At 43.2% G+C, this 18,031-nt stretch overlaps 1 protein-coding gene and 1 pseudogene across 1 annotated transcript in view; both read left to right on the top strand.

Moving 5' to 3' along the window:
- The first annotated feature begins 378 nt into the window (after positions 1-378).
- The window catches only part of Tmem65 (transmembrane protein 65), a 39,012-nt gene continuing 21,359 nt past the window's right edge, over positions 379-18,031 (top strand). Inside the window, exon 1 of the mRNA XM_038344104.2 lies at positions 379-946. Coding sequence (XP_038200032.1) covers positions 661-946 — 286 coding nt within the window. The 5' untranslated portion in view covers positions 379-660. The remainder of the gene's footprint in view (positions 947-18,031) is intronic.
- LOC119824131 lies at positions 4,565-4,703 on the top strand (annotated as a pseudogene).

Raw genomic sequence — 18,031 nt, 5'->3', positions numbered from 1 at the left:
ACAAAAGCAGACACCACCTACCGGGGTGTGAGCCCCTTCCTACCCTCTCTACGCAAGGGAGTGGGTGGAGACTCCAGGGTGAGCTCCCTCCCGGGAGACTGTGCGCCTGCGTGGCTCCGCCCAAGCCCCGCCTCCTCTCCGCCGCCCGGCCCTGCCATCCCGCGCTCCACCGCTAGGGGTGGCGGCTGCGGCTCCGGTCTGATTGACAGCGCGGTTGCTTTGAGGGCGCCGCAGCCCTACAGAGCAGGGACAGCGAGAGGCCGGAGGGTGGGAAAGCGGCCGGCGGCGGAGGGCGGCGCCGAAGGAGGGCGGCGCGCGGTGACTCATCCCTCTGGAAGATCAGACACGCTCGCTGAGCCCGCCCGCCCGCGCCTCCGCTCCTCAACCGGTAGGCGCCCGCCCGCCCGCACCGCCCTCCCCGCTCCGAGCTCCCGGCCCGGCCGCCGCACAGAAAGTTTTCCCGGGCTCAGGGCCTGCGGGAAGCGGCGCGGGCACGGCAAGGGAGGCAGTCGCTGTGCGGGCCCGCCGAGTGCATGGTGCCCGGTGCCCGGGTCGTGCGTCTGGAGGAGCCGGGGCGGGGCGGGGCTGAGCCCAGCTCCTGAGCCTCTGTCCAGCTGTGTCCGAAGCCAGGGACTGTCGCGGGGGTCTCGCTCCAACGCCATGTCCCGGCTGCTGCCGCTGCTGGGGAGCCGGACGGTGCGCAGCCTGAGGCCGGGCCCTGCCGCCGCGCCCCGCCCGCCGTCCTGGTGCGGCTGCGGCCGGGGACTGCTGGCGCTCGGGGTCCCCGGCGGTCCCCGGCTCCTGGGCACCCACCCCAAAAAGGAGCCCATGGAGGCGCTGAACACTGCGCAAGGCGCGCGCGACTTCATCTACAGTCTGCACTCCACCGAGAGGAGCTGCTTGCTCAAAGAGCTGCACCGCTTCGAGTCCATTGCCATCGCCCAAGGTAAGCGGGTGGGGCCGCTTGAGAAGACCTCGTTCTTGGACCCCTGTCGCCTTCCCACCCGCTGGCCCCGCTCCTGGAACAGGCTGAAAGGGGAAACTTTCCACCTCCTTAGTGTCCCCGAGGCAGGTAGGACATGCACATGCACGGGTCGTGCCAGGCAGCTGGGGCCAAGCCTGGCTGGGGCCTCCCTAGCCATGGAATTCAGGAGCTTCAGCCTGAAATGCCAGCTGACTCTTGGGATTGTGTTTTGGTTTGTCCCGTGTGCCTCCTCTCTCCAGCCCTCCATTCCCTAAGCCTTTGGTGTCTTCCTGAAAGATGCTCCCATGCAGGTGGCATGCCCAGCCTGTTATAACAAAGTGCTACGAACTGGGCAGGCAAGAAGAAACTTTCTTGAAGGTGCCTGGATGTCCCCCAAAAAAGGGGAGTAACTTCCGGAGCAGGGATGCTCTAAGTTGTACATTGTTACATCTGGTTGTGGATCGGCCCAAGGAAATCTTTTCTCGCGAAATGGAAAGAATGTATCGAGCCAGCCACTGCGTGTGTACTGAAAGCCTGGAGATTCGAATTGAACTCCAGTGTTTGTTTCCTTGGAGTTTGAAAGAATGAAGGCAGTGAGTTCTGGGGTGGCTGAAGTTAGGGAATCTGTGGCTTGACAATGAAGAGCACGGGTCTACTTAAAAATAATTGGGAAAAGATGAAGGGAAAGCTATTTTTAAACAGACACGTTAGGATAGGATATTTTTAAGACGAGCGCGGAATGTGGTAGGTCAGAATTGGAGTGTAGGTGAAAAGGCCAAAAGTTCAGAAAAAGACTCGAAAGGATGTAAAGACAAAAATGGATTAAGTCTTAAAATATATTTTTGCTACACAAATTCTGTTCTATACACAGAACACACTGTTTTATATCACGCTCGAATGTGTCGGAAAGTTTTTAGATAGTTGAAGTTGGCACTGTATAATGTATAAACATTCCATAGGTTCTGAAGTGTGGAGCTCATGCATTTGGAATGTGTCTTTCAGGCCTCTTGAAAGTTTGTCATTGGCCTGTGACTGAGAGGAAAGTGAGTTTTACCTCGTATTAGCATGGCTTACCTTTATTACTTAAGAAACTTTTTATTAGTTATACCCTTTAACTACTCTAATTTTTTTCTCAGTTTAGGGGATTGTGAACCAATATAAAGTAGTGGATAATTTCAAGCATTGCTTCCCCACAATGCCTTTTACAGGAAAATGCAGCATCCCAATCAGTTCAGTTGGTGAATCACAGTATTACAGGAAGTCATACTGAATACTAGCATATTTTTATCTATGTCTATTCTCTATGTGTGGCTTAAAAACGTGTTCTTTGAAAAGCAATATAGATAGTCATGTCTTACAAGGTCAAATTTTGTCACTCAGGCAAGACTATGTAAACATTCAGTTTCCCTTTTCTAAAGCAAGATCTTGGAAATTCTACATTGTCAACATGTTATGTTATGAGAGAGGACCCTGTGACTATAATTTTATAGCCGTTATTGAAAAACATGTTCCACAATACCTGACCTGCTCAGTTTTATCTCACGCGGTACTATTTTTGCACATGCTGGCAGTGTATCAGGTAGGAGTGCCACATTTTCTCACGAAGGTAGTACTTTTAAATCTAAGGTGGTTTTAGATATCCTTGGAAGAGCCTAGAGACTCAAGTCCATGGAGGTCATTAGCATCAATAAAGCTTAATGACCTAAATTATTTGAGGATGCCATTGGTAATGTAAACGTGTTTGTTCAGGAGAAAAGGGTGAACATCTAGGAAAGGATGCGGTGGATGAATGCTCTCTGTTTATAGGCCAGAGGACTTTGGCGTTTGCCCAGCTATTTTTGTTGATGCTCCTGACTAAACCATTGTCTTTTGAGTTAAGTGACACTTAGAGGTGCTGTTGCATTAATTTTTAGCCCACCTTGGTGTTCACTTACAGTTCCCATCACCAGTACATGTAGTTATGAGGACAGCTGGACTTACTTAGTAAGTTACTTTTGATCAATCATGAGGGGTCTTACTGCATTGGGAATGCGTGCAGCTCATGTATGCTGTTGCTGAAATCGATGTAGCTTCCCCCCCACACAATGAAAACCTCTCATGTTTTTCTTTGCTTTTCCAGTGTTTCTTGTTAATTTTTAATTATATTTTAATCTCTTATTTTGTATGTGAGTGTGCCTCTGCATGCTTTTGGAGGCCAGAGGACAATGTAGTGGGAGTCATTCTGTCTTTCTTCCCAATGAGATCACACCCAGCCCTTTGGCCTGGCAGCAAGAGCCTAGTGAGCCATCTCACCCGTCTTCATGATGTTTTAAAATGCTACCTAATGTAGTAATGTACTAAATATATGAGTACTAGCTGCACTTTCTAATGACATCCAGTCACTTGAAAGGGCTGTTTCTTACTATAGAAAGCCTGTGTGCCCTTGGGAAGGTGCTTAGATCATCTAAGGAAGTGTTCTGACTTTGATGAAACATTACAGAAAGAAAAAAAAATCATCTTTCTTTAAGATGGGTCTTGAGATCTGCTGAAATTTGGCGCTTGGTCCTTATCTTTCTTGTGTGTCTCTCAGCAGGCCAGTGGTAGGATTTGTGAGAAGATAGCAGCAGTCCAGAATCAGTTCACAGCCGTGAGGCTGACTTTGCGGGATAGCTTATCTTAGTGAGTTGGGTTGTATCGATTTTAAAATTACAAACCGATTTCTTTCCTGATTCGAAGAAGTTTATGTTGCACTCTGACCTGCACACCTGGCTCTCTCCCAGAAGTGGGCTGCATTCCGCTGATGGCTCTTTGGTATGACTGAGGACAAGCTGAAGTTGTTACACTTGCCTTTTATAAGCTGAAGTTGTTATGGTTGCCTTTTAGCTTTAGTCAAGATATTTAAAGCAGTCTTTCTTCTTCCTCATTTTTGTTTATAACATTTCTGTTTACATTTTTTTTTGCTTTTGAACCAAGATAATAGTCACTGTATTAGTTGTTACCTGATACTGAAAAACAAATTATGCAGAAACACAGAGCAAGCCTCTCACAGTTTCCTTCACAGTTCTGGATTCCTGGAGCCACTGACTTGGGTTTTTCTTATTCTTAGTCTTTCATGATATGGAAATCAAGCTTTCGGCTTTTTGAGATCTTGGCTGGGGCTCGAGCATTCCCTCCCAGCAGGACTCACATGATTACTGGCTGGCAATGTCGGTTCTTTGTTACATGGACCTTTCTACAGGGTTGGTAGCTTTCAAGGTAGAATTCCTGGAGAGGTGGGTGATAGAGGAGGGAAGGAAGGATGTCTGGAAGCCAGTCTTTTATAGTGCAGTCTTAGGAGTAACAGCTCTTGTGTGCCGTGGTACCTTGTAGGAGGGTCCTCTACAGGATGTGAATATTCCATCAGTGATTGGGAGCCAATGCGGTCATGCTGGAGGCTGATTGCCTTACTTACTGAGGTTTAATGAACAGTTACTGTAGAGTTATGTAAGACAAGAGCTGGCTTTGGGAGAGATATTATAAGAGATGAGATTTGAAAAAAGCTTCTTAGGGAATATTATTGTTAAATGTATTCAAAACTTTAAAAAAGAATTTTTCATATGGCAAATAAGATATACCAAGGTGACACTTACCTGGCTAAGGGGATACCATAATCAACTAGGTGGTTTTCCTAGGGTGTGCTGACCCCTGTGGTTTCCCCAAATGGGGCAAACTTGACGGTGTATTTTGTGGTAGAAAGGGACTGTGTTCATATTTTACTCTGAAAAGAAAAAAAATATTTCAAGGTGAATAGTGCAGTTTTTCTGACAACAGGAGACTCATTAGCTTACAATTTTTGTTTCTTTGTGTAAACAGTAATTGTATACTTTTAAAGTTTATTTTTACCACTTACGAACTCCACTCCATGTTACTTACATAATTCTAAACTGTATGTCTTCACTCCTCCCCTTTTGTGGTTGTTTATTTAAGGTAGGCCAAGCCTCTCTTTGAAGTGCTGGCAAGTAACCTAAAGGGCCTTTGACACAGTGAAAGTCTGGCTTCTCTTAAACTGGACGTCTGGAGTCCTTATCCACGATAAAGTTTTGTCGTGGAAACTGTTCTCCTAGGGGACTTGTGCCTTTAAAAACTCTCTCCCTATTCTCCAGAGTCTGTTCTTCAGGATCATATGAGAAAGAAGCAGTTGTGCCAACATCCTAGCCTCTGGGATAGATTAGAATGGTCTCAGCTTTTGCTCCAAGAGAAAAAAGCACTTCCTATGCCAATTAAGACACAGGAATAAAGACTTTTCAGTGCCTTAGTTGAGATAATAAAAGAGAAATGCAGGAGGGATGGCCCCAACTGGACTCAGCAAGAGGGCAGGAGTGGCTAACCTGAGGGTCCAAAAAGGGTTTACTCACAGGGGGCTGGGCCAATTAGAACTGCTGACTCAGGCAGAGACAGGTTTCCTCAGTCACTTGAGTGGCATTTCAGAATGGCTGCAGCATTTAGGTAATAGGTTAGAGCTCCTAGAGGAAATGCTCAAGATGGATAAGAGAAGCTGTAAAACTTTGTGTCAGTTTTCATTGCTGCTGTGCCAAGTTAGCACCCATTCCCGCTTAAAACAACACACTGTTACTCTTTTAGAGTTTTGGCAACTCAGTATCCAAAGTGAGTCTTGAAGGGCGTTTGTCATCAAGGTCCAGTCCTTCTGGAGTCTCTGGAGAGAATCTGTTCCTTTCTTCTTCCAGCTTTGAGCATTCCTTGGCTCTTGGCCCCATCTCTTGAATCTCTGCTTTAGTTGACCTTTTGTTTTGTTTTGTTTTGTTTTGTTTTGTTTGTTGTTTGTGCCTTCTCTTTGTGGGGACTCTTGTGACTACATTTAATTTTCAATTAGCAGTTATTATACCCTGGATAAGCCTCATTGCACATGCCATTTAATAAAGCTTGTGACAACATTTAGGACTCAACCAGATAATTCAGAATAATCTCCCTTAAAATCTTAAATTACATTTGTAAAGTCCCTTTACTATTTAGGTAGCATACTCAAAGGTTGGATGATAAGTCTGTGGACATCTTTGAGACCCCTAATCCAGCTTCCTACAGACTTATTCTGATCTAGTCTCGAAAGCCCACACTGCCCTCCTTGGTGAATGCTGTTGATCAAGAAAGCATATCACTAGGGCTCATTCCACATTCAAGGAAAGAGAACTAAGATAGTATTTTATGCGAGTGATTCTGCCAAATAATTGTAGTTCCTTTGTATCTGTATATTAAATGAATTTTCTGTTGAAGCTTTTACAGATCATTGTGTTAGTTTTTTATAGGGTATAAGATGCCCCTTTGAGGGGCTGGAGAGATGGCTCAGTGGTTAAGAGCATTACCTGCTCTTCCAAAGGTCCTTAGTTCAATTCCCGGCAACCACATGGTGGCTCACAACCATCTGTAATGAGGTCTGGTGCCCCCTCCTGGCCTGCAGACATACACACAGACGGAATATTGTATACATAATAAATTTTAAAAAAAGATCCCCCTTTGAACACTGGTTCCCATACCAGGTGCTGCTACAGTGATTTTTTTTTTTTTAGCTGCTGAGATGCACAGTGTTTCTCTCTTTCTAGTAGGATTTACCACTTTCTAGGTGTTGGCATTTTGGGCTGGGTAATTCTTTGCTTTGGGGGCTGTCTCATAGGCTATTAAACAGCCCTCCAGTCTTGTGCCTACCATTTGCTGGTGGCCTCCTTCCACACTCTCCTAGCTATGTTGGCCAAAAATGTCTTTAAGTGTAGCTAAATGTTTCTTGGATGGTAGGGAATGTGGAGCCTTGCAGAAAGAGGCTTATCAAAATCTGGCTGAGAGACATCATTTATATGAAACGTTGAAATTGTTTCTTTAGCTGTTGGGACTTGTCTCTCCTCTCATTATCTTCATGTTTGCTATTCACCACATGCCACTGCCCCGACTTCACTGTTTTGTTTTACAGCGATTTGTGTCCTGAGGATAATTCTTGACCTAATTAGTCAACTTGTCATCTGTCTGATCAATGAGCTTTATTGATAACTATTTTCCTTGATTGTGAACTATTTTCCTTGATTGTGTTGTTTCTTCATTTAACTAAATTCAAAACATTAGCAAGTTAGAAAGTATGGATTTCAAATAAATCAAATGTCACCCTTCTTTGATTAACTAGTTGGTATTTTCTTCTTCTCCTCCTTCTTCTTCTTCTCCTCCTCTTCTTCTATAGCAGTTATGGCAAGCAAGTTTTTAATGAACAAATTTGTGGATAGGAGAGTTGGAACAACTATCAAACCAGTGATTTATAGGATCATGAATAGGATTGCATGGAGCTGTAAGAAGTTGCATGATCTTGAATGTTGGGTATGACTTGATATTAAGTCATTCTTAGTAGAGATTTAGTTTTTCTAAAAATAGTGATGTTTGCATAATCACATTCTTGTCTGCTTTCCTGTGGCGTGCCTGCTTATAAAATCACTGGAACAAACAGACCAAATCCCTGAGTGCAGATTTTATTAACATACTATTCTAGTCAGTTGAATTAATTAGTATGTAGCTTTATAGGATTTCAGTCATGTCTTTGGTTTATTGCTTTATATCTTCTTTAAAGCACATAATCATGTAACAAGTAGTTACATGTTAAAAACACCCCAAACAGTCCAATTAATGTGAGGTTCTTGTAGCAAGAATTTGCAGGGAAACTACGAAACATTTATTCTTCTGACTTTTGATGTGCTGCATTTGAACATACTCTCTTCTCTGCCTTAGATAAAGTGTGAGAATGTGTACAATGTACCCTCCACTAAATGCCAGAGGCCTTCCATGCTGTAGTTTGGTATGATGGTTTTCTCTGAGCCTACTTCTATTTGTAGACATACTAGTCATTACACCAAATGCCTGCGGAACACAGCTGTTTTAGGTTTTTAGACAGTCGTGGTGAGAGTGAAGTATATGCTGGGCTTAGCCTGCTTTCCCCTCCCCCAGGGCACTCATACATTCTGCTCTGTTCTCATTCATTCCTGGTGACTCTTTCCTGCTCTGTGAGGAGGTGTGCTTCTGGCGTTTCTGCTGGTGTTTCCACTGTGTGCTCTTCTGTTATTTGTTACCATTCCACAGTGCTTATAATTTATTTTTCTTTTATTAGTAAAATAAAACCCGTGTCCCTCCACGCCCCCCCCCCCCAGAAGGTTTAATTCTGATTGATATTTCAGGGACCAATACTTGTTTGTCTTTCCAGCCAACCAGTAACATCCATTACTGGTTATAGATCCAGCCTCAGCTTTCTCGATGAAGATTTCCTTGAGAGGGTTTTATTAATAACATCTAGGATTTGGCTGGATTATCATTGTTCTAAACACCCAAAAAGTAGTTGTCTTTTTATGAATCTTTAAGCTGCTAGAAATTTAAGTTAGAATGATGTTCTTGGCTTAGATCACATTTCCTTCTGAATTTGAGGATAGACTATTTAGCATGTTAAAAAAATCTGTAATTTAAAAGTCAGTCTGGGCCGGGCGGTGGTGGCACACGCCTTTAATCCCAGCACTCAGGAGGCAGAGGCAGGCGGATCTCTGAGTTCAAGGCCAGTCTGGTCTACAAGAGCTAGTTCCAGGACAGGCTCTAGAAACTACAGGGAAACCCTGTCTTGAAAAACCAAAAAAAAAAAAAAAAAAAAAAAGTCAGTCTGGAACTTCTGGGTTTTTGTTGTGTATTATTGTTGCAGGTATTGCTGTTATAAGCATGTCTTCACTACTGCTGTGTGTAGGTTACTGGGTAGCTGCTAGATACACTGAACTGAATTTTCATGTCCTTACCCTGTTTACTATTCTTGGAGGATATTTTCTTTATTTTTAGATTAACAAACAGAGGCTAAGGGTACTTTGCCCAAGATCTTTCAAGCTGCCTGTCATATTTGAGTTATAACCCTGCTTTGCCTGGGTTTAAAACTTCAATTCTTGCTGGGCGGTGGTGGCGCACGCCTTTAATCCCAGCACTCTGGAGGCAGAGGCAGGCAGATCTCTGAGTTCAAGGCCAGCCTGGTCTACAAGAGCTAGTTCCAGGACAGGCTCTAGAAACTACAGGGAAACCCTGTCTCGAAAAACCAAACAAAAACAAAAACAAAAAAAAACCCCAAAACAAAAAAACAAAAAACTTCAATTCTTATTTTTCCTTTTTGAATATTTATACTGGGATAAATATACAAATATCCAAAAACTAAAACCAATACTTGCCAGTGTTATCTCTTGTGTATGTTTGCTTGTGTTTTGGAGGTAGGGTTGCCTCAAACTCCTAAGTGCTGGCATTGTAGGCCTGCATTATCATATCCAACTGGTACCATAACTTAGCCTGTCTTCTGTATATGTGCACAAATACATATTCAATACACACACACACACACACACAAGCATCATTACTTTGTCAGTAAGGGACCTCAGTGTGCAGCGTAGTTAATATGATTGTGTAGAAGTCTGGAGAAGTCTGGACACTAGCGTTTGAGTTCACTCACAGCCTTCTGTATATTGTGCGCGTGTGAGATAATTACGGAGAGCTATTCAGTGGACACTAGCGTTCAGAGTGAGTGGAGTGAAAAGAGAAGCTGCTAGGAGACCGTTCTGAGATGCACCAGTGCTTCCTGGTGGGGAGAGGAAGGAAAACCAGAAGTGGATGGCTGCGGATGTCTAGACGGAGAAGGAAAAATAGCAGTAATGTGATTTGAACGCTAAGTAACGAAGAGAGCATTTCAGACGAGTGGGTGGTCGAGGGGCACTTGGGTGGGGGTGTCCCTTGGCTTTACGAACAAGAGGGGGCAGTGTCTGTTTCAGAAGTCGTTTGTGATGGTCACACGGGGAGCGGCCAAATTTAGTTGGCTAAAAAGGAAACACAGATAAGGAAGGGTTTGACTCTGTAAAGGGAACTTGGGGTACAGAAGGGAGCTGTGGGGCTAGATTTTACCCCGTGGGGCTCATTGCCACAGGTGGCTCCTGAGTAGGATTCTAGTTCATCACAGACGTAATTTTCAAGCTGTGTAAATTCAGATAGCTTGTCTTTCTCTGTCTCTACCCCTTTCCGACCCTCATTTTATTTGCAAATTGTGCTATCCTTCAAAACAACGGCTTCATAGCAGGATGATATTTTAACATTTTTTCCTGGAACCAGCAATAAAAGTGACCTTGTAGGTAGCCATCTAGAGGGTCATCTTCCATTGCTGTAATCTCAGCAATCTACTCTGAGGAAAACTGAAAAGTAATTAAGAATTTTCATTATGAAAAGACTTAAAATTTCACATGTAAACGAGTCGCACTCTTTGGCAGCATTCTGTGGAAAATGTGTGGCTGTTCAGCAGGTGGATCTGTTCTTGGTGAGAAGCTTATAGGCAGAGTGGGATTTGCCAGCGTTTGCATTCGCACCATATGCAGGAAAAGTGAGCAACGTCTAGTTTGTATTTAGATAAATTATCAGCTGTGAGCAGTTCAGACTCAGAAGCTGTAGAAGTAAATTTCGGGGGCATCAGGTGGCCTTTGGTTGTGAGACATGAATTCACATAGCTCTCTGTTCCTAGGAAGATGGGGATTTGAGCCGCATTTGTTGGCCTTGAGTGGCAGTCAGAAGCACGGTGCAGTGGAGTTACACTGTATGTTATGGGCGACCATTGTCAGGAACACTTTGGGTTCATTGTGGATAATTTTGAGTAGAAATCTTCAAGGAGATGCAGGCAGACTCCTGGTGTCTCTGCACTCCGATCAGCCTTCATGCTGCCTTGCCTGCTCTTCATCTGCTCTAGCTGGACTCTTTTAATGGTGTACGGTTGCATCCGTCCCAGGTAAACAACGGTTAATGTCTCCTCTGCCCTTGTAGGCTCTTTACAAGGTTCCAGTTGCTTGCCCTGGACTGCAGTTCTTAGGGGTCTGAAATAAGATTTAAATGTGAATTGACTTTGGTCTAATTTCATTATAGACACGGGTAATGTTTCTTGTAGCTCTCGGTATTTCCGTGGAAAGTAGACTTGCTTTAACAATGTTTATTATATGTATGTTATCTGAAAATAGGATACAAATGAAGAGTCTGTCTCAGTAGGTTTAAAGGCTTTACACTTCCTCGTGAGTTCTCAGGGATTTCCATGTTTTACAGGTTCAGGGACTGTATTTTAAATAACAAAGGTTAGAACTTTTTTTATTTGTTTGTTTATTTTAAGGTAGTAGAAAATTGAAACCATGCAGATAGTAAATGTTGGTACATTTGAGTCGAGAAGTATAAACAAATATCATTACGCTATAAGATGTGGTACATTTTACAAAGTGGTAGAATTTTATATTTGCATGTGCAAATGGTCTTATATTTTAAAGAAATTATCCTAGAATTTTTTTCTGCTTTGAAGGGGTTTGCTTCTTAAAGACATTAGAAAACATGACCTGTTAACATGGTTTTGTAGCTACAAAGCATGAATAATGTATAACAGAGGCCACATACTGATGCTGTGCCCAATGCCAGGTTTGTACTGCTATAGTGAATACTTGAGACAGCTAATTTTATTACAAGATAGAACTTAGCTTGGAGTTTTGGAGGCAGAGTCTTGAGAAGCCTACCTGTTTAAGCTCTGCAGCTGCGTCGTGACTGCATTCCTTCATGGTGCAGACAGCAGCATGGCAGTCCTGTGGAAGCCATTCGCAGATGGGTGGAGGCATAAGTGGTACAGTCTCCATACAGGAAGTCAGGGGCAGGGGAGGAAGGATGTGCATGAGAGACAGACAGACCCTGGATCTCATAGGTTCCCATAATCCCTTTCTAGGGCATATCCCCAAGGACCTAAGGAATTACTGGGCCTTGTAGAGAGAGATTCTGTCACCCTCAGCAGCACTACCATGGTGCTCCAGAAACTTGGAATTGCCTGCTGACAGCATCACTGTTTAAAAACACTCTGTGATGTTTGCACGACTGATATTTCCTGACAGCGCTTTTCTCAGATGTGCCCCTATTAAGTGATGCATGGCTGGATTACTTTTTATTTTCATTTTATTTTATTTTTATTTCCTGTTGTTGCCTAGAACATACTCCCCAGTCAAGCATTTTGTCAGGGAGTATGTCTCCAGACACAGAGCATTTTCATCTGCCTTTTAAAAATGCTATTCTCCTCAAGTGATTTCTGCACTTATTTTTGATTACTCAGAATTTTTTGGTACAAGCTCACATTTACAGACTTCAAGTATTGTTCAATAAACATTTTTTTCCCTTCCGTGAGTCATTAGGAATTGAATTCCTGGGATGAAGCCCTGTTGTCTCAGTCATAGGTTACAGAACCTTGGGAAGCAGTTTGTGTGACAAAGAATAACAGGCAAGAAGTATATCGGGTTCTGTTGCTGCAGTCCTCACTGTAGGAGAGAAAGGGAGACCCAGGCCCAGCTTCTGCAGGGGAAGGAATAAAATTTTGGTATAGTCTGAAGAGAAGACTCAGCTGCTCCTGGGGCGAGTTCTGGAGTTGGGATGACCCTTCTTCATTGTTCTGAGGTTGTGGGGAGTTCTTAGTCTTGCTTCTGTGAAGCGGGGCTGTGGACAGTAGACCGTTCTGGGGTAAATCAGTATTCTCCAGCTGCAGCCTCCCCACTCCCCCAGACCGTGGCTGCTGAGAGCCCTCTCTTAGGACTGCAGGGAGCTGAAGCTTGTATTGTACAGCCAGTGTTCACTACGATCAGAGTACTTTGGTGTGTGTTTCCTATAAACAAGAACACTTTGCCAGAGGAGAAGAGGTATTGGTGAAGGGTTAACCAAGACTAAGGATGTGTGAAGAAATCTTAGAGACCCTACTAGTTTGTAAACTAATTAAAAATACAATTAAAAGGGGAAAAAGGGCATTTGAACAGGGGTACCACAAGCGAATAGTACTGCTCCCAGGAGACGGTTTTTATTAGTGAAAATCTCAGTGCTGTGTACAGGCCATCTCCCTATGAGTTACCGGCCAGGGAGGCCCCAGAGTCATTCATACAGTAGCGGCTGTTGCTACTGTTCCTGTTATGTTAGCCGTCACAACTAGATTGTAAGACCCTGTTGCTGAAGATACCACATTGGTTGCAAGACTTGATGAAATAAATCTTGAATTAACCAGAGAACTCTCTCACCCTGCTGGCTAGCTTTCCCAGTGCTAGAAGGCTGCTGGGGGAGGGGGTCAAGTTGTGCCTACAGGTACAATAAAGGCAAGACAGTTTATAGGGTAACCAACCACTCTCTTGATTGGATTTGAGGCCTGCTCCGCAGGATTGAAGTCATGCCTGGAACTGAAAATACTGAAAACCCAAGTCTTGAGAAGTCATAGGCCCAAGGGGAGAACTTACTGATATTGTTTTGCTAAGTGGTCATGTTGTCAAACTTCTTTCTAAATATTTATCTGTATATATGCTGCCCCCAGCCTTAGTCAGAGAAGCTGCTTCCTCTGTCAGGTGGTGGTTCATGCAGATGTACATGACTGTTCAGGGTGCTGGTAGTAAGTGACTGAGCCGTCAGCAGTAGTGGGGCAGCTGTAGCAGGGCTCAGGGAGCGTTGCAGAAGAGTGGGTAGAAGGACGGGGAGCCGTGACTCCTATTATTCTTAATATATCTCTTTTCTAGTCACCGATTCTGTTTGTCACCAGCGTGCCACCACCAGCACTGCTGTTGCCTTCTCGTGCAAAAAGGTGGCTTCATCATAGATTAGTAAAAGTCTAGGCTGATAGTTGAATGCTAGTAAAATTGAATAATTTAGAAAGAAAACATTTAGCTTCTGAGGAAAATAATTTCTTAATTTGCATATGTAGAGTTTATGCATAATTTATTAAATAATCTATTTTTTCATTTGCTTGGGCTGTTTCTGTTTTATATGGTCCCCAGGATTTAAATGATGATGATTTAGTTAAATAGTGTCATCTCCAAAAACGTGACTGCAATTCTTAACTTTGAATAATTGTATAAATTCTACAAATTTTGTTGAGCAGCGCCTCAATTCACAAATCACTCTATAAACACAGGTGTGTGTGGTGATCGTGACCAATCTCATCACAGGCGTTCATACTTGGTTACTGTGTATCCATTCTGCTCTTCCTTGTCAGAGAGAAAAGCATGCTGTGTGTTTCTTCTTGTCTCCTAGTGGTAAACCTGTGGAACATTTCCCAGAGTGGATAATCAATAGGGAACTGAAGATCAAGCATGGCTGCACATAACTGCAGGTGTAACCACTTGGGAAAATGAGGCAAGAGGGTTATTTGAACGCAGGGGTGTAAGCCACCCTGGGCAATGCACTACAACCCTGTCTCAGCAAACAGCCATCGAGCGAACGGACAAATGAACCAGGAACTGATGGGGAAAATGAAAGTGGCACATCACGGACACGAAAAGTGTGAACTGAGTGTGAGCACACACTTCTAGTCCCAGGCCAGCTGTTATAGTGAGACCCGTCTTAACGAGGAGGACGCGTGTGATTGTTGGGTTGCTTTGTATTATCATAGCCAGAGACCCGAGACCAGCGTGATGGCATTTTGATAAAGGTTTAATAAAGTTATCATGCCTGGGTATAGTGTCACATGACAGAAGCTGTCCTCTAGCTTTCACACAGGTGCACCTGCCTCATCTTCACCCTTTCCTTTTTCTCTTTTAAGAAAGGCTTTCACTAAGCTCTGGCTGCCCTGGGACTTGACCCTGTGGTCCAGGCTGGCCTTAGTTCTGGGGCTATAGACATGTTCCACTACTCCTGGGTGATGGGGGTTGGGAAGTAATTCTTTAAGGTCACAGAACAATTTAATTTTTTTCTACTGGCTATTATTATTGTTGTTGTTGTTGTTATTACTCAGTGTTGGGGATCTAAGACACACCAGGGCCTCACCCGCTAGGAGTTATACCTAGACCCATTGACTATGACAGTAGCATTTAATACTGCATCCAGTTATACAGTACTGTGTGTAGGAAGAACTGCCTGTATATAGCACTTTAAAATTCTTAACATATTTTATTCGTGCACACATTGTAATGACTCCATTGCTTGACTGCATTCTGATTTTAGAATATTTTTAGCATGCAGATTTCCCAAACCCGAGATGGTCATTGTGAAGCATGCGAAGGAGGTATCATCAGCAGAGACCCCTGATAGTTTTGGTACGGTACCATCTGACAGTGTTGTTTGGCCGATGTTTATTTCAAATAGCTAAGCATCTAGTTGGCAGGACTTCTTGCTTGTTCAAAATAGAACGCTTAAAAACTTTCCTTTTGCATTAATATTTTAGACTGTCGTGAGATTGTTTGCATTATCTAACCCTGCTCTGTGGATGTGATTAGGTAGTAACTGCACGCTTAACTAAGGGATTGAGTTTGTAATGGTGAGAAAGTAACAGCCAGGGAACAGCTGGTGTCTTAATGCTCCACAAGAGGCTGAGTCAAGAGCTTTTCTAGTTCAAAGCCACCCTGGGCTACGAAACGACACCCTATCTCAGTGCACATTCCCCCCGTATATAGACGTGCTCTTGAGTAGTCTAAAAGTTTATGTAAGTTCTAAGTTCATTGTGAAGCCAGAAGTGAAAGGCTGTTTTGTTCTTGGTTTTTGATTTGCTATCTGTATAGTTGCATATAATAGTAGTGGTGGAAGTGTGTGAATTTGTGTTTATGTTTGAAGTCCACACAGAGAAAAATAGTTTAAAATCGATATTCTCTATCCTAGTTTCAATCCATAGTCTATTTAACATTCAATATTAACTAGTTAGCATTTAGCCACGCCCAGCAATGCAGTACAGTGGATGAAAAATATCGGAATGATTTTATGGCTTTTATGGGTTAAAGAAATTTTGTAAGGCTAAGGATTAAATACTACTCAGAAAGCATTTATCAAGGACAAAAATCGAGTTGCTGGAACTTCAGAGGAATACAGAGGCACAAGCCTGTGTGTGCACGTTTGTACTCACTTTGGCATACTAGTTCCTTACCTGTAAAATCGTCTACTCTATTCTGCTTTGTTAATTCTAATGCAGTGTAAAAACAAAGTAAGCAGGCAAGCATACACATTTAATGCTGGTATCTTTTGAAGAACAGTTTTGGTTTTGAGTTATTCTGCAGGTTGTTCCCAGTGTGGGCATTAAAGGAAGGCTGTTCCAGAGCAGACTGCTGGTGCTCATCCCCAGCAGTTACTGCGGTGCCCAGTGGGAACTGAACTAACAGTAGGACATATCCGGTGCTCAGCGTTGGAAACTTAGTCTCTAGTTATGCCCCTAGTTATTCCGTCTCTTTGCAAGCATTTAGGTAGTTTCCCCCCAAAAGCTACCGGTATGCAATAAAGAAGGAGAACACAATTGAAAGGTTGAAAGGTTTTGGTTGTTTGTTAGTTTTGTTTTTTGTTTTTATAAGACAGGGTTTCTTTGTAGCTTTGGAACCTGTCCTGGAATTCACTCTGTAGACCAGGTTGGCCTGGCACTCACAGAGATCCACCTGTCTCTGCCGGGGTTAAAGGTGTGACACCTGGAGAGCACAGTTGAATCTTTGGGAAAGCAGAGACTTCAGACTCTGGATTGTGCACCTATGACAATGTGTTCAGGCCTTGGCATCTGTTTGTTGTAACATCAGGCGTTTGCATCAGCCCTGCAGAGTTTTAGTTCAGTGCAATTTCAGGACAGTGGATGTGTTCAGGGTTAGAGATGGAGATTGACCCTGTACTGAGGCCACATGGTTTTGAAACCAGCAGAAACAGATCTGATGTGTGATCCCCAACCTCCATCCATGTAGCTTTTTATCTGGTGATCAGGATGAGCCTTATGGATTTTTTTTTTACTTTCATTTTCATGGTGAGTGGTGGTGAGGTACATCAGATTTCTTATTTTCTTTTAAATGTTTGATAATTATGTCTGAGGGAAATTCAATCTTAGGAGAGAGGGAAAACCACTTGAAGAGAATCTGGTATTTAATTGCAGCTTTCTTTCTGTTTGAAATACTGATGCATAGCCAATGTCATGATGGTGCTGTGTATTTACATGCTGTTATTTTTTATTGCCCTTTATTTTTCTGTTGGAGGTTTATTAAATCAAAGGGAATTCGAAGCTAGAATCTAGGTTGTGAACCAGCTTTCTGACGTGATTAAGTCACCATCCCTGTGGCTACATCTTCATATCTTCAAAGAGAGAATTCAGTCCACATTTCCTGGTGGCCATGCTTCTTCCCTTTAGACCTGATAGTTCTTAGTTGTAGCAGACTTTATGATATTGTTAAACAGTTTTGAACCCCTGCTGCTATTAGCATTTCCCATTTTTGTCATATTCTAAACAGCCCTGAATTTGCTTCTAGAGCGAGGCAGCATCCCACTGAGAACCATGAGCTTCAGTTCCAAGATTTCTTTCGGCACTCATTTTCTGTGGGAGAACCCTTATTTTAGGGATGGTGGAAAGAGAAAAAGGTGGCAACCCACTGGGGGAAAAAAAAAAAAAACAAACCTCTGTTCTTTCCTCGATGTTAAGCAGTTTTATTTTAAAATGAATGTCTTTGGTGTTACGCAACCATACTCACAGACAGATGTACTATTTGTGGTATTCTACGATAGGTAGATTTTTCTAGCTCAGTTTAAGTTTTTCTTTTGTAGCACACATGGCTATATGTTTTTTTTTTTTAAAGAGAAAGCTAAATACCCACAGTAAGTAAAAGTAGCAGAATCTGACTTTTCCTAGAGTTACACTGTTGCTTTACCGAATTAACCTGTAAAAAAGAAGCATTGCAATGTACTAATAGTTTCCTGTGTTCACAGGCATAAAAGCGGGGGAGCCTGTGTTAAGACATCTGTAATTGTTGCACTTCAGCTGCATATGTAAAAGCAACTGCACACCAGTGGTATGTGTGGTTATCTTAAAAGACAGGAACTGTAAAGTGAAAGATAGGAAAATAAAACGATGATATCTTTAGTGTGGTAATTATTACTTAAGGCTGAGTTTAATAGGTCAGGAAATTAGTGTCTGGTTGAGCACTGCAACCTTCTTGTCACACTGGGTATGCCTGTTTCAGCTGTGCTGTCTGTCACCGGCCCAGGAACTCCTCGGCACTAGTAGGCTGGGTACGGTCCAGCCTTACATTGCCCATCAGGTTCTCCAGAAGATCTAGGGAACGTATAGTTCTGCTC

This window comes from Arvicola amphibius, chromosome 9 (genome assembly GCF_903992535.2).
Source record: "Arvicola amphibius chromosome 9, mArvAmp1.2, whole genome shotgun sequence".
In the NCBI taxonomy this organism is placed as follows: Eukaryota; Metazoa; Chordata; class Mammalia; order Rodentia; family Cricetidae; genus Arvicola; species Arvicola amphibius.
This window is presented reverse-complemented; position numbering and strand designations above follow the sequence as displayed.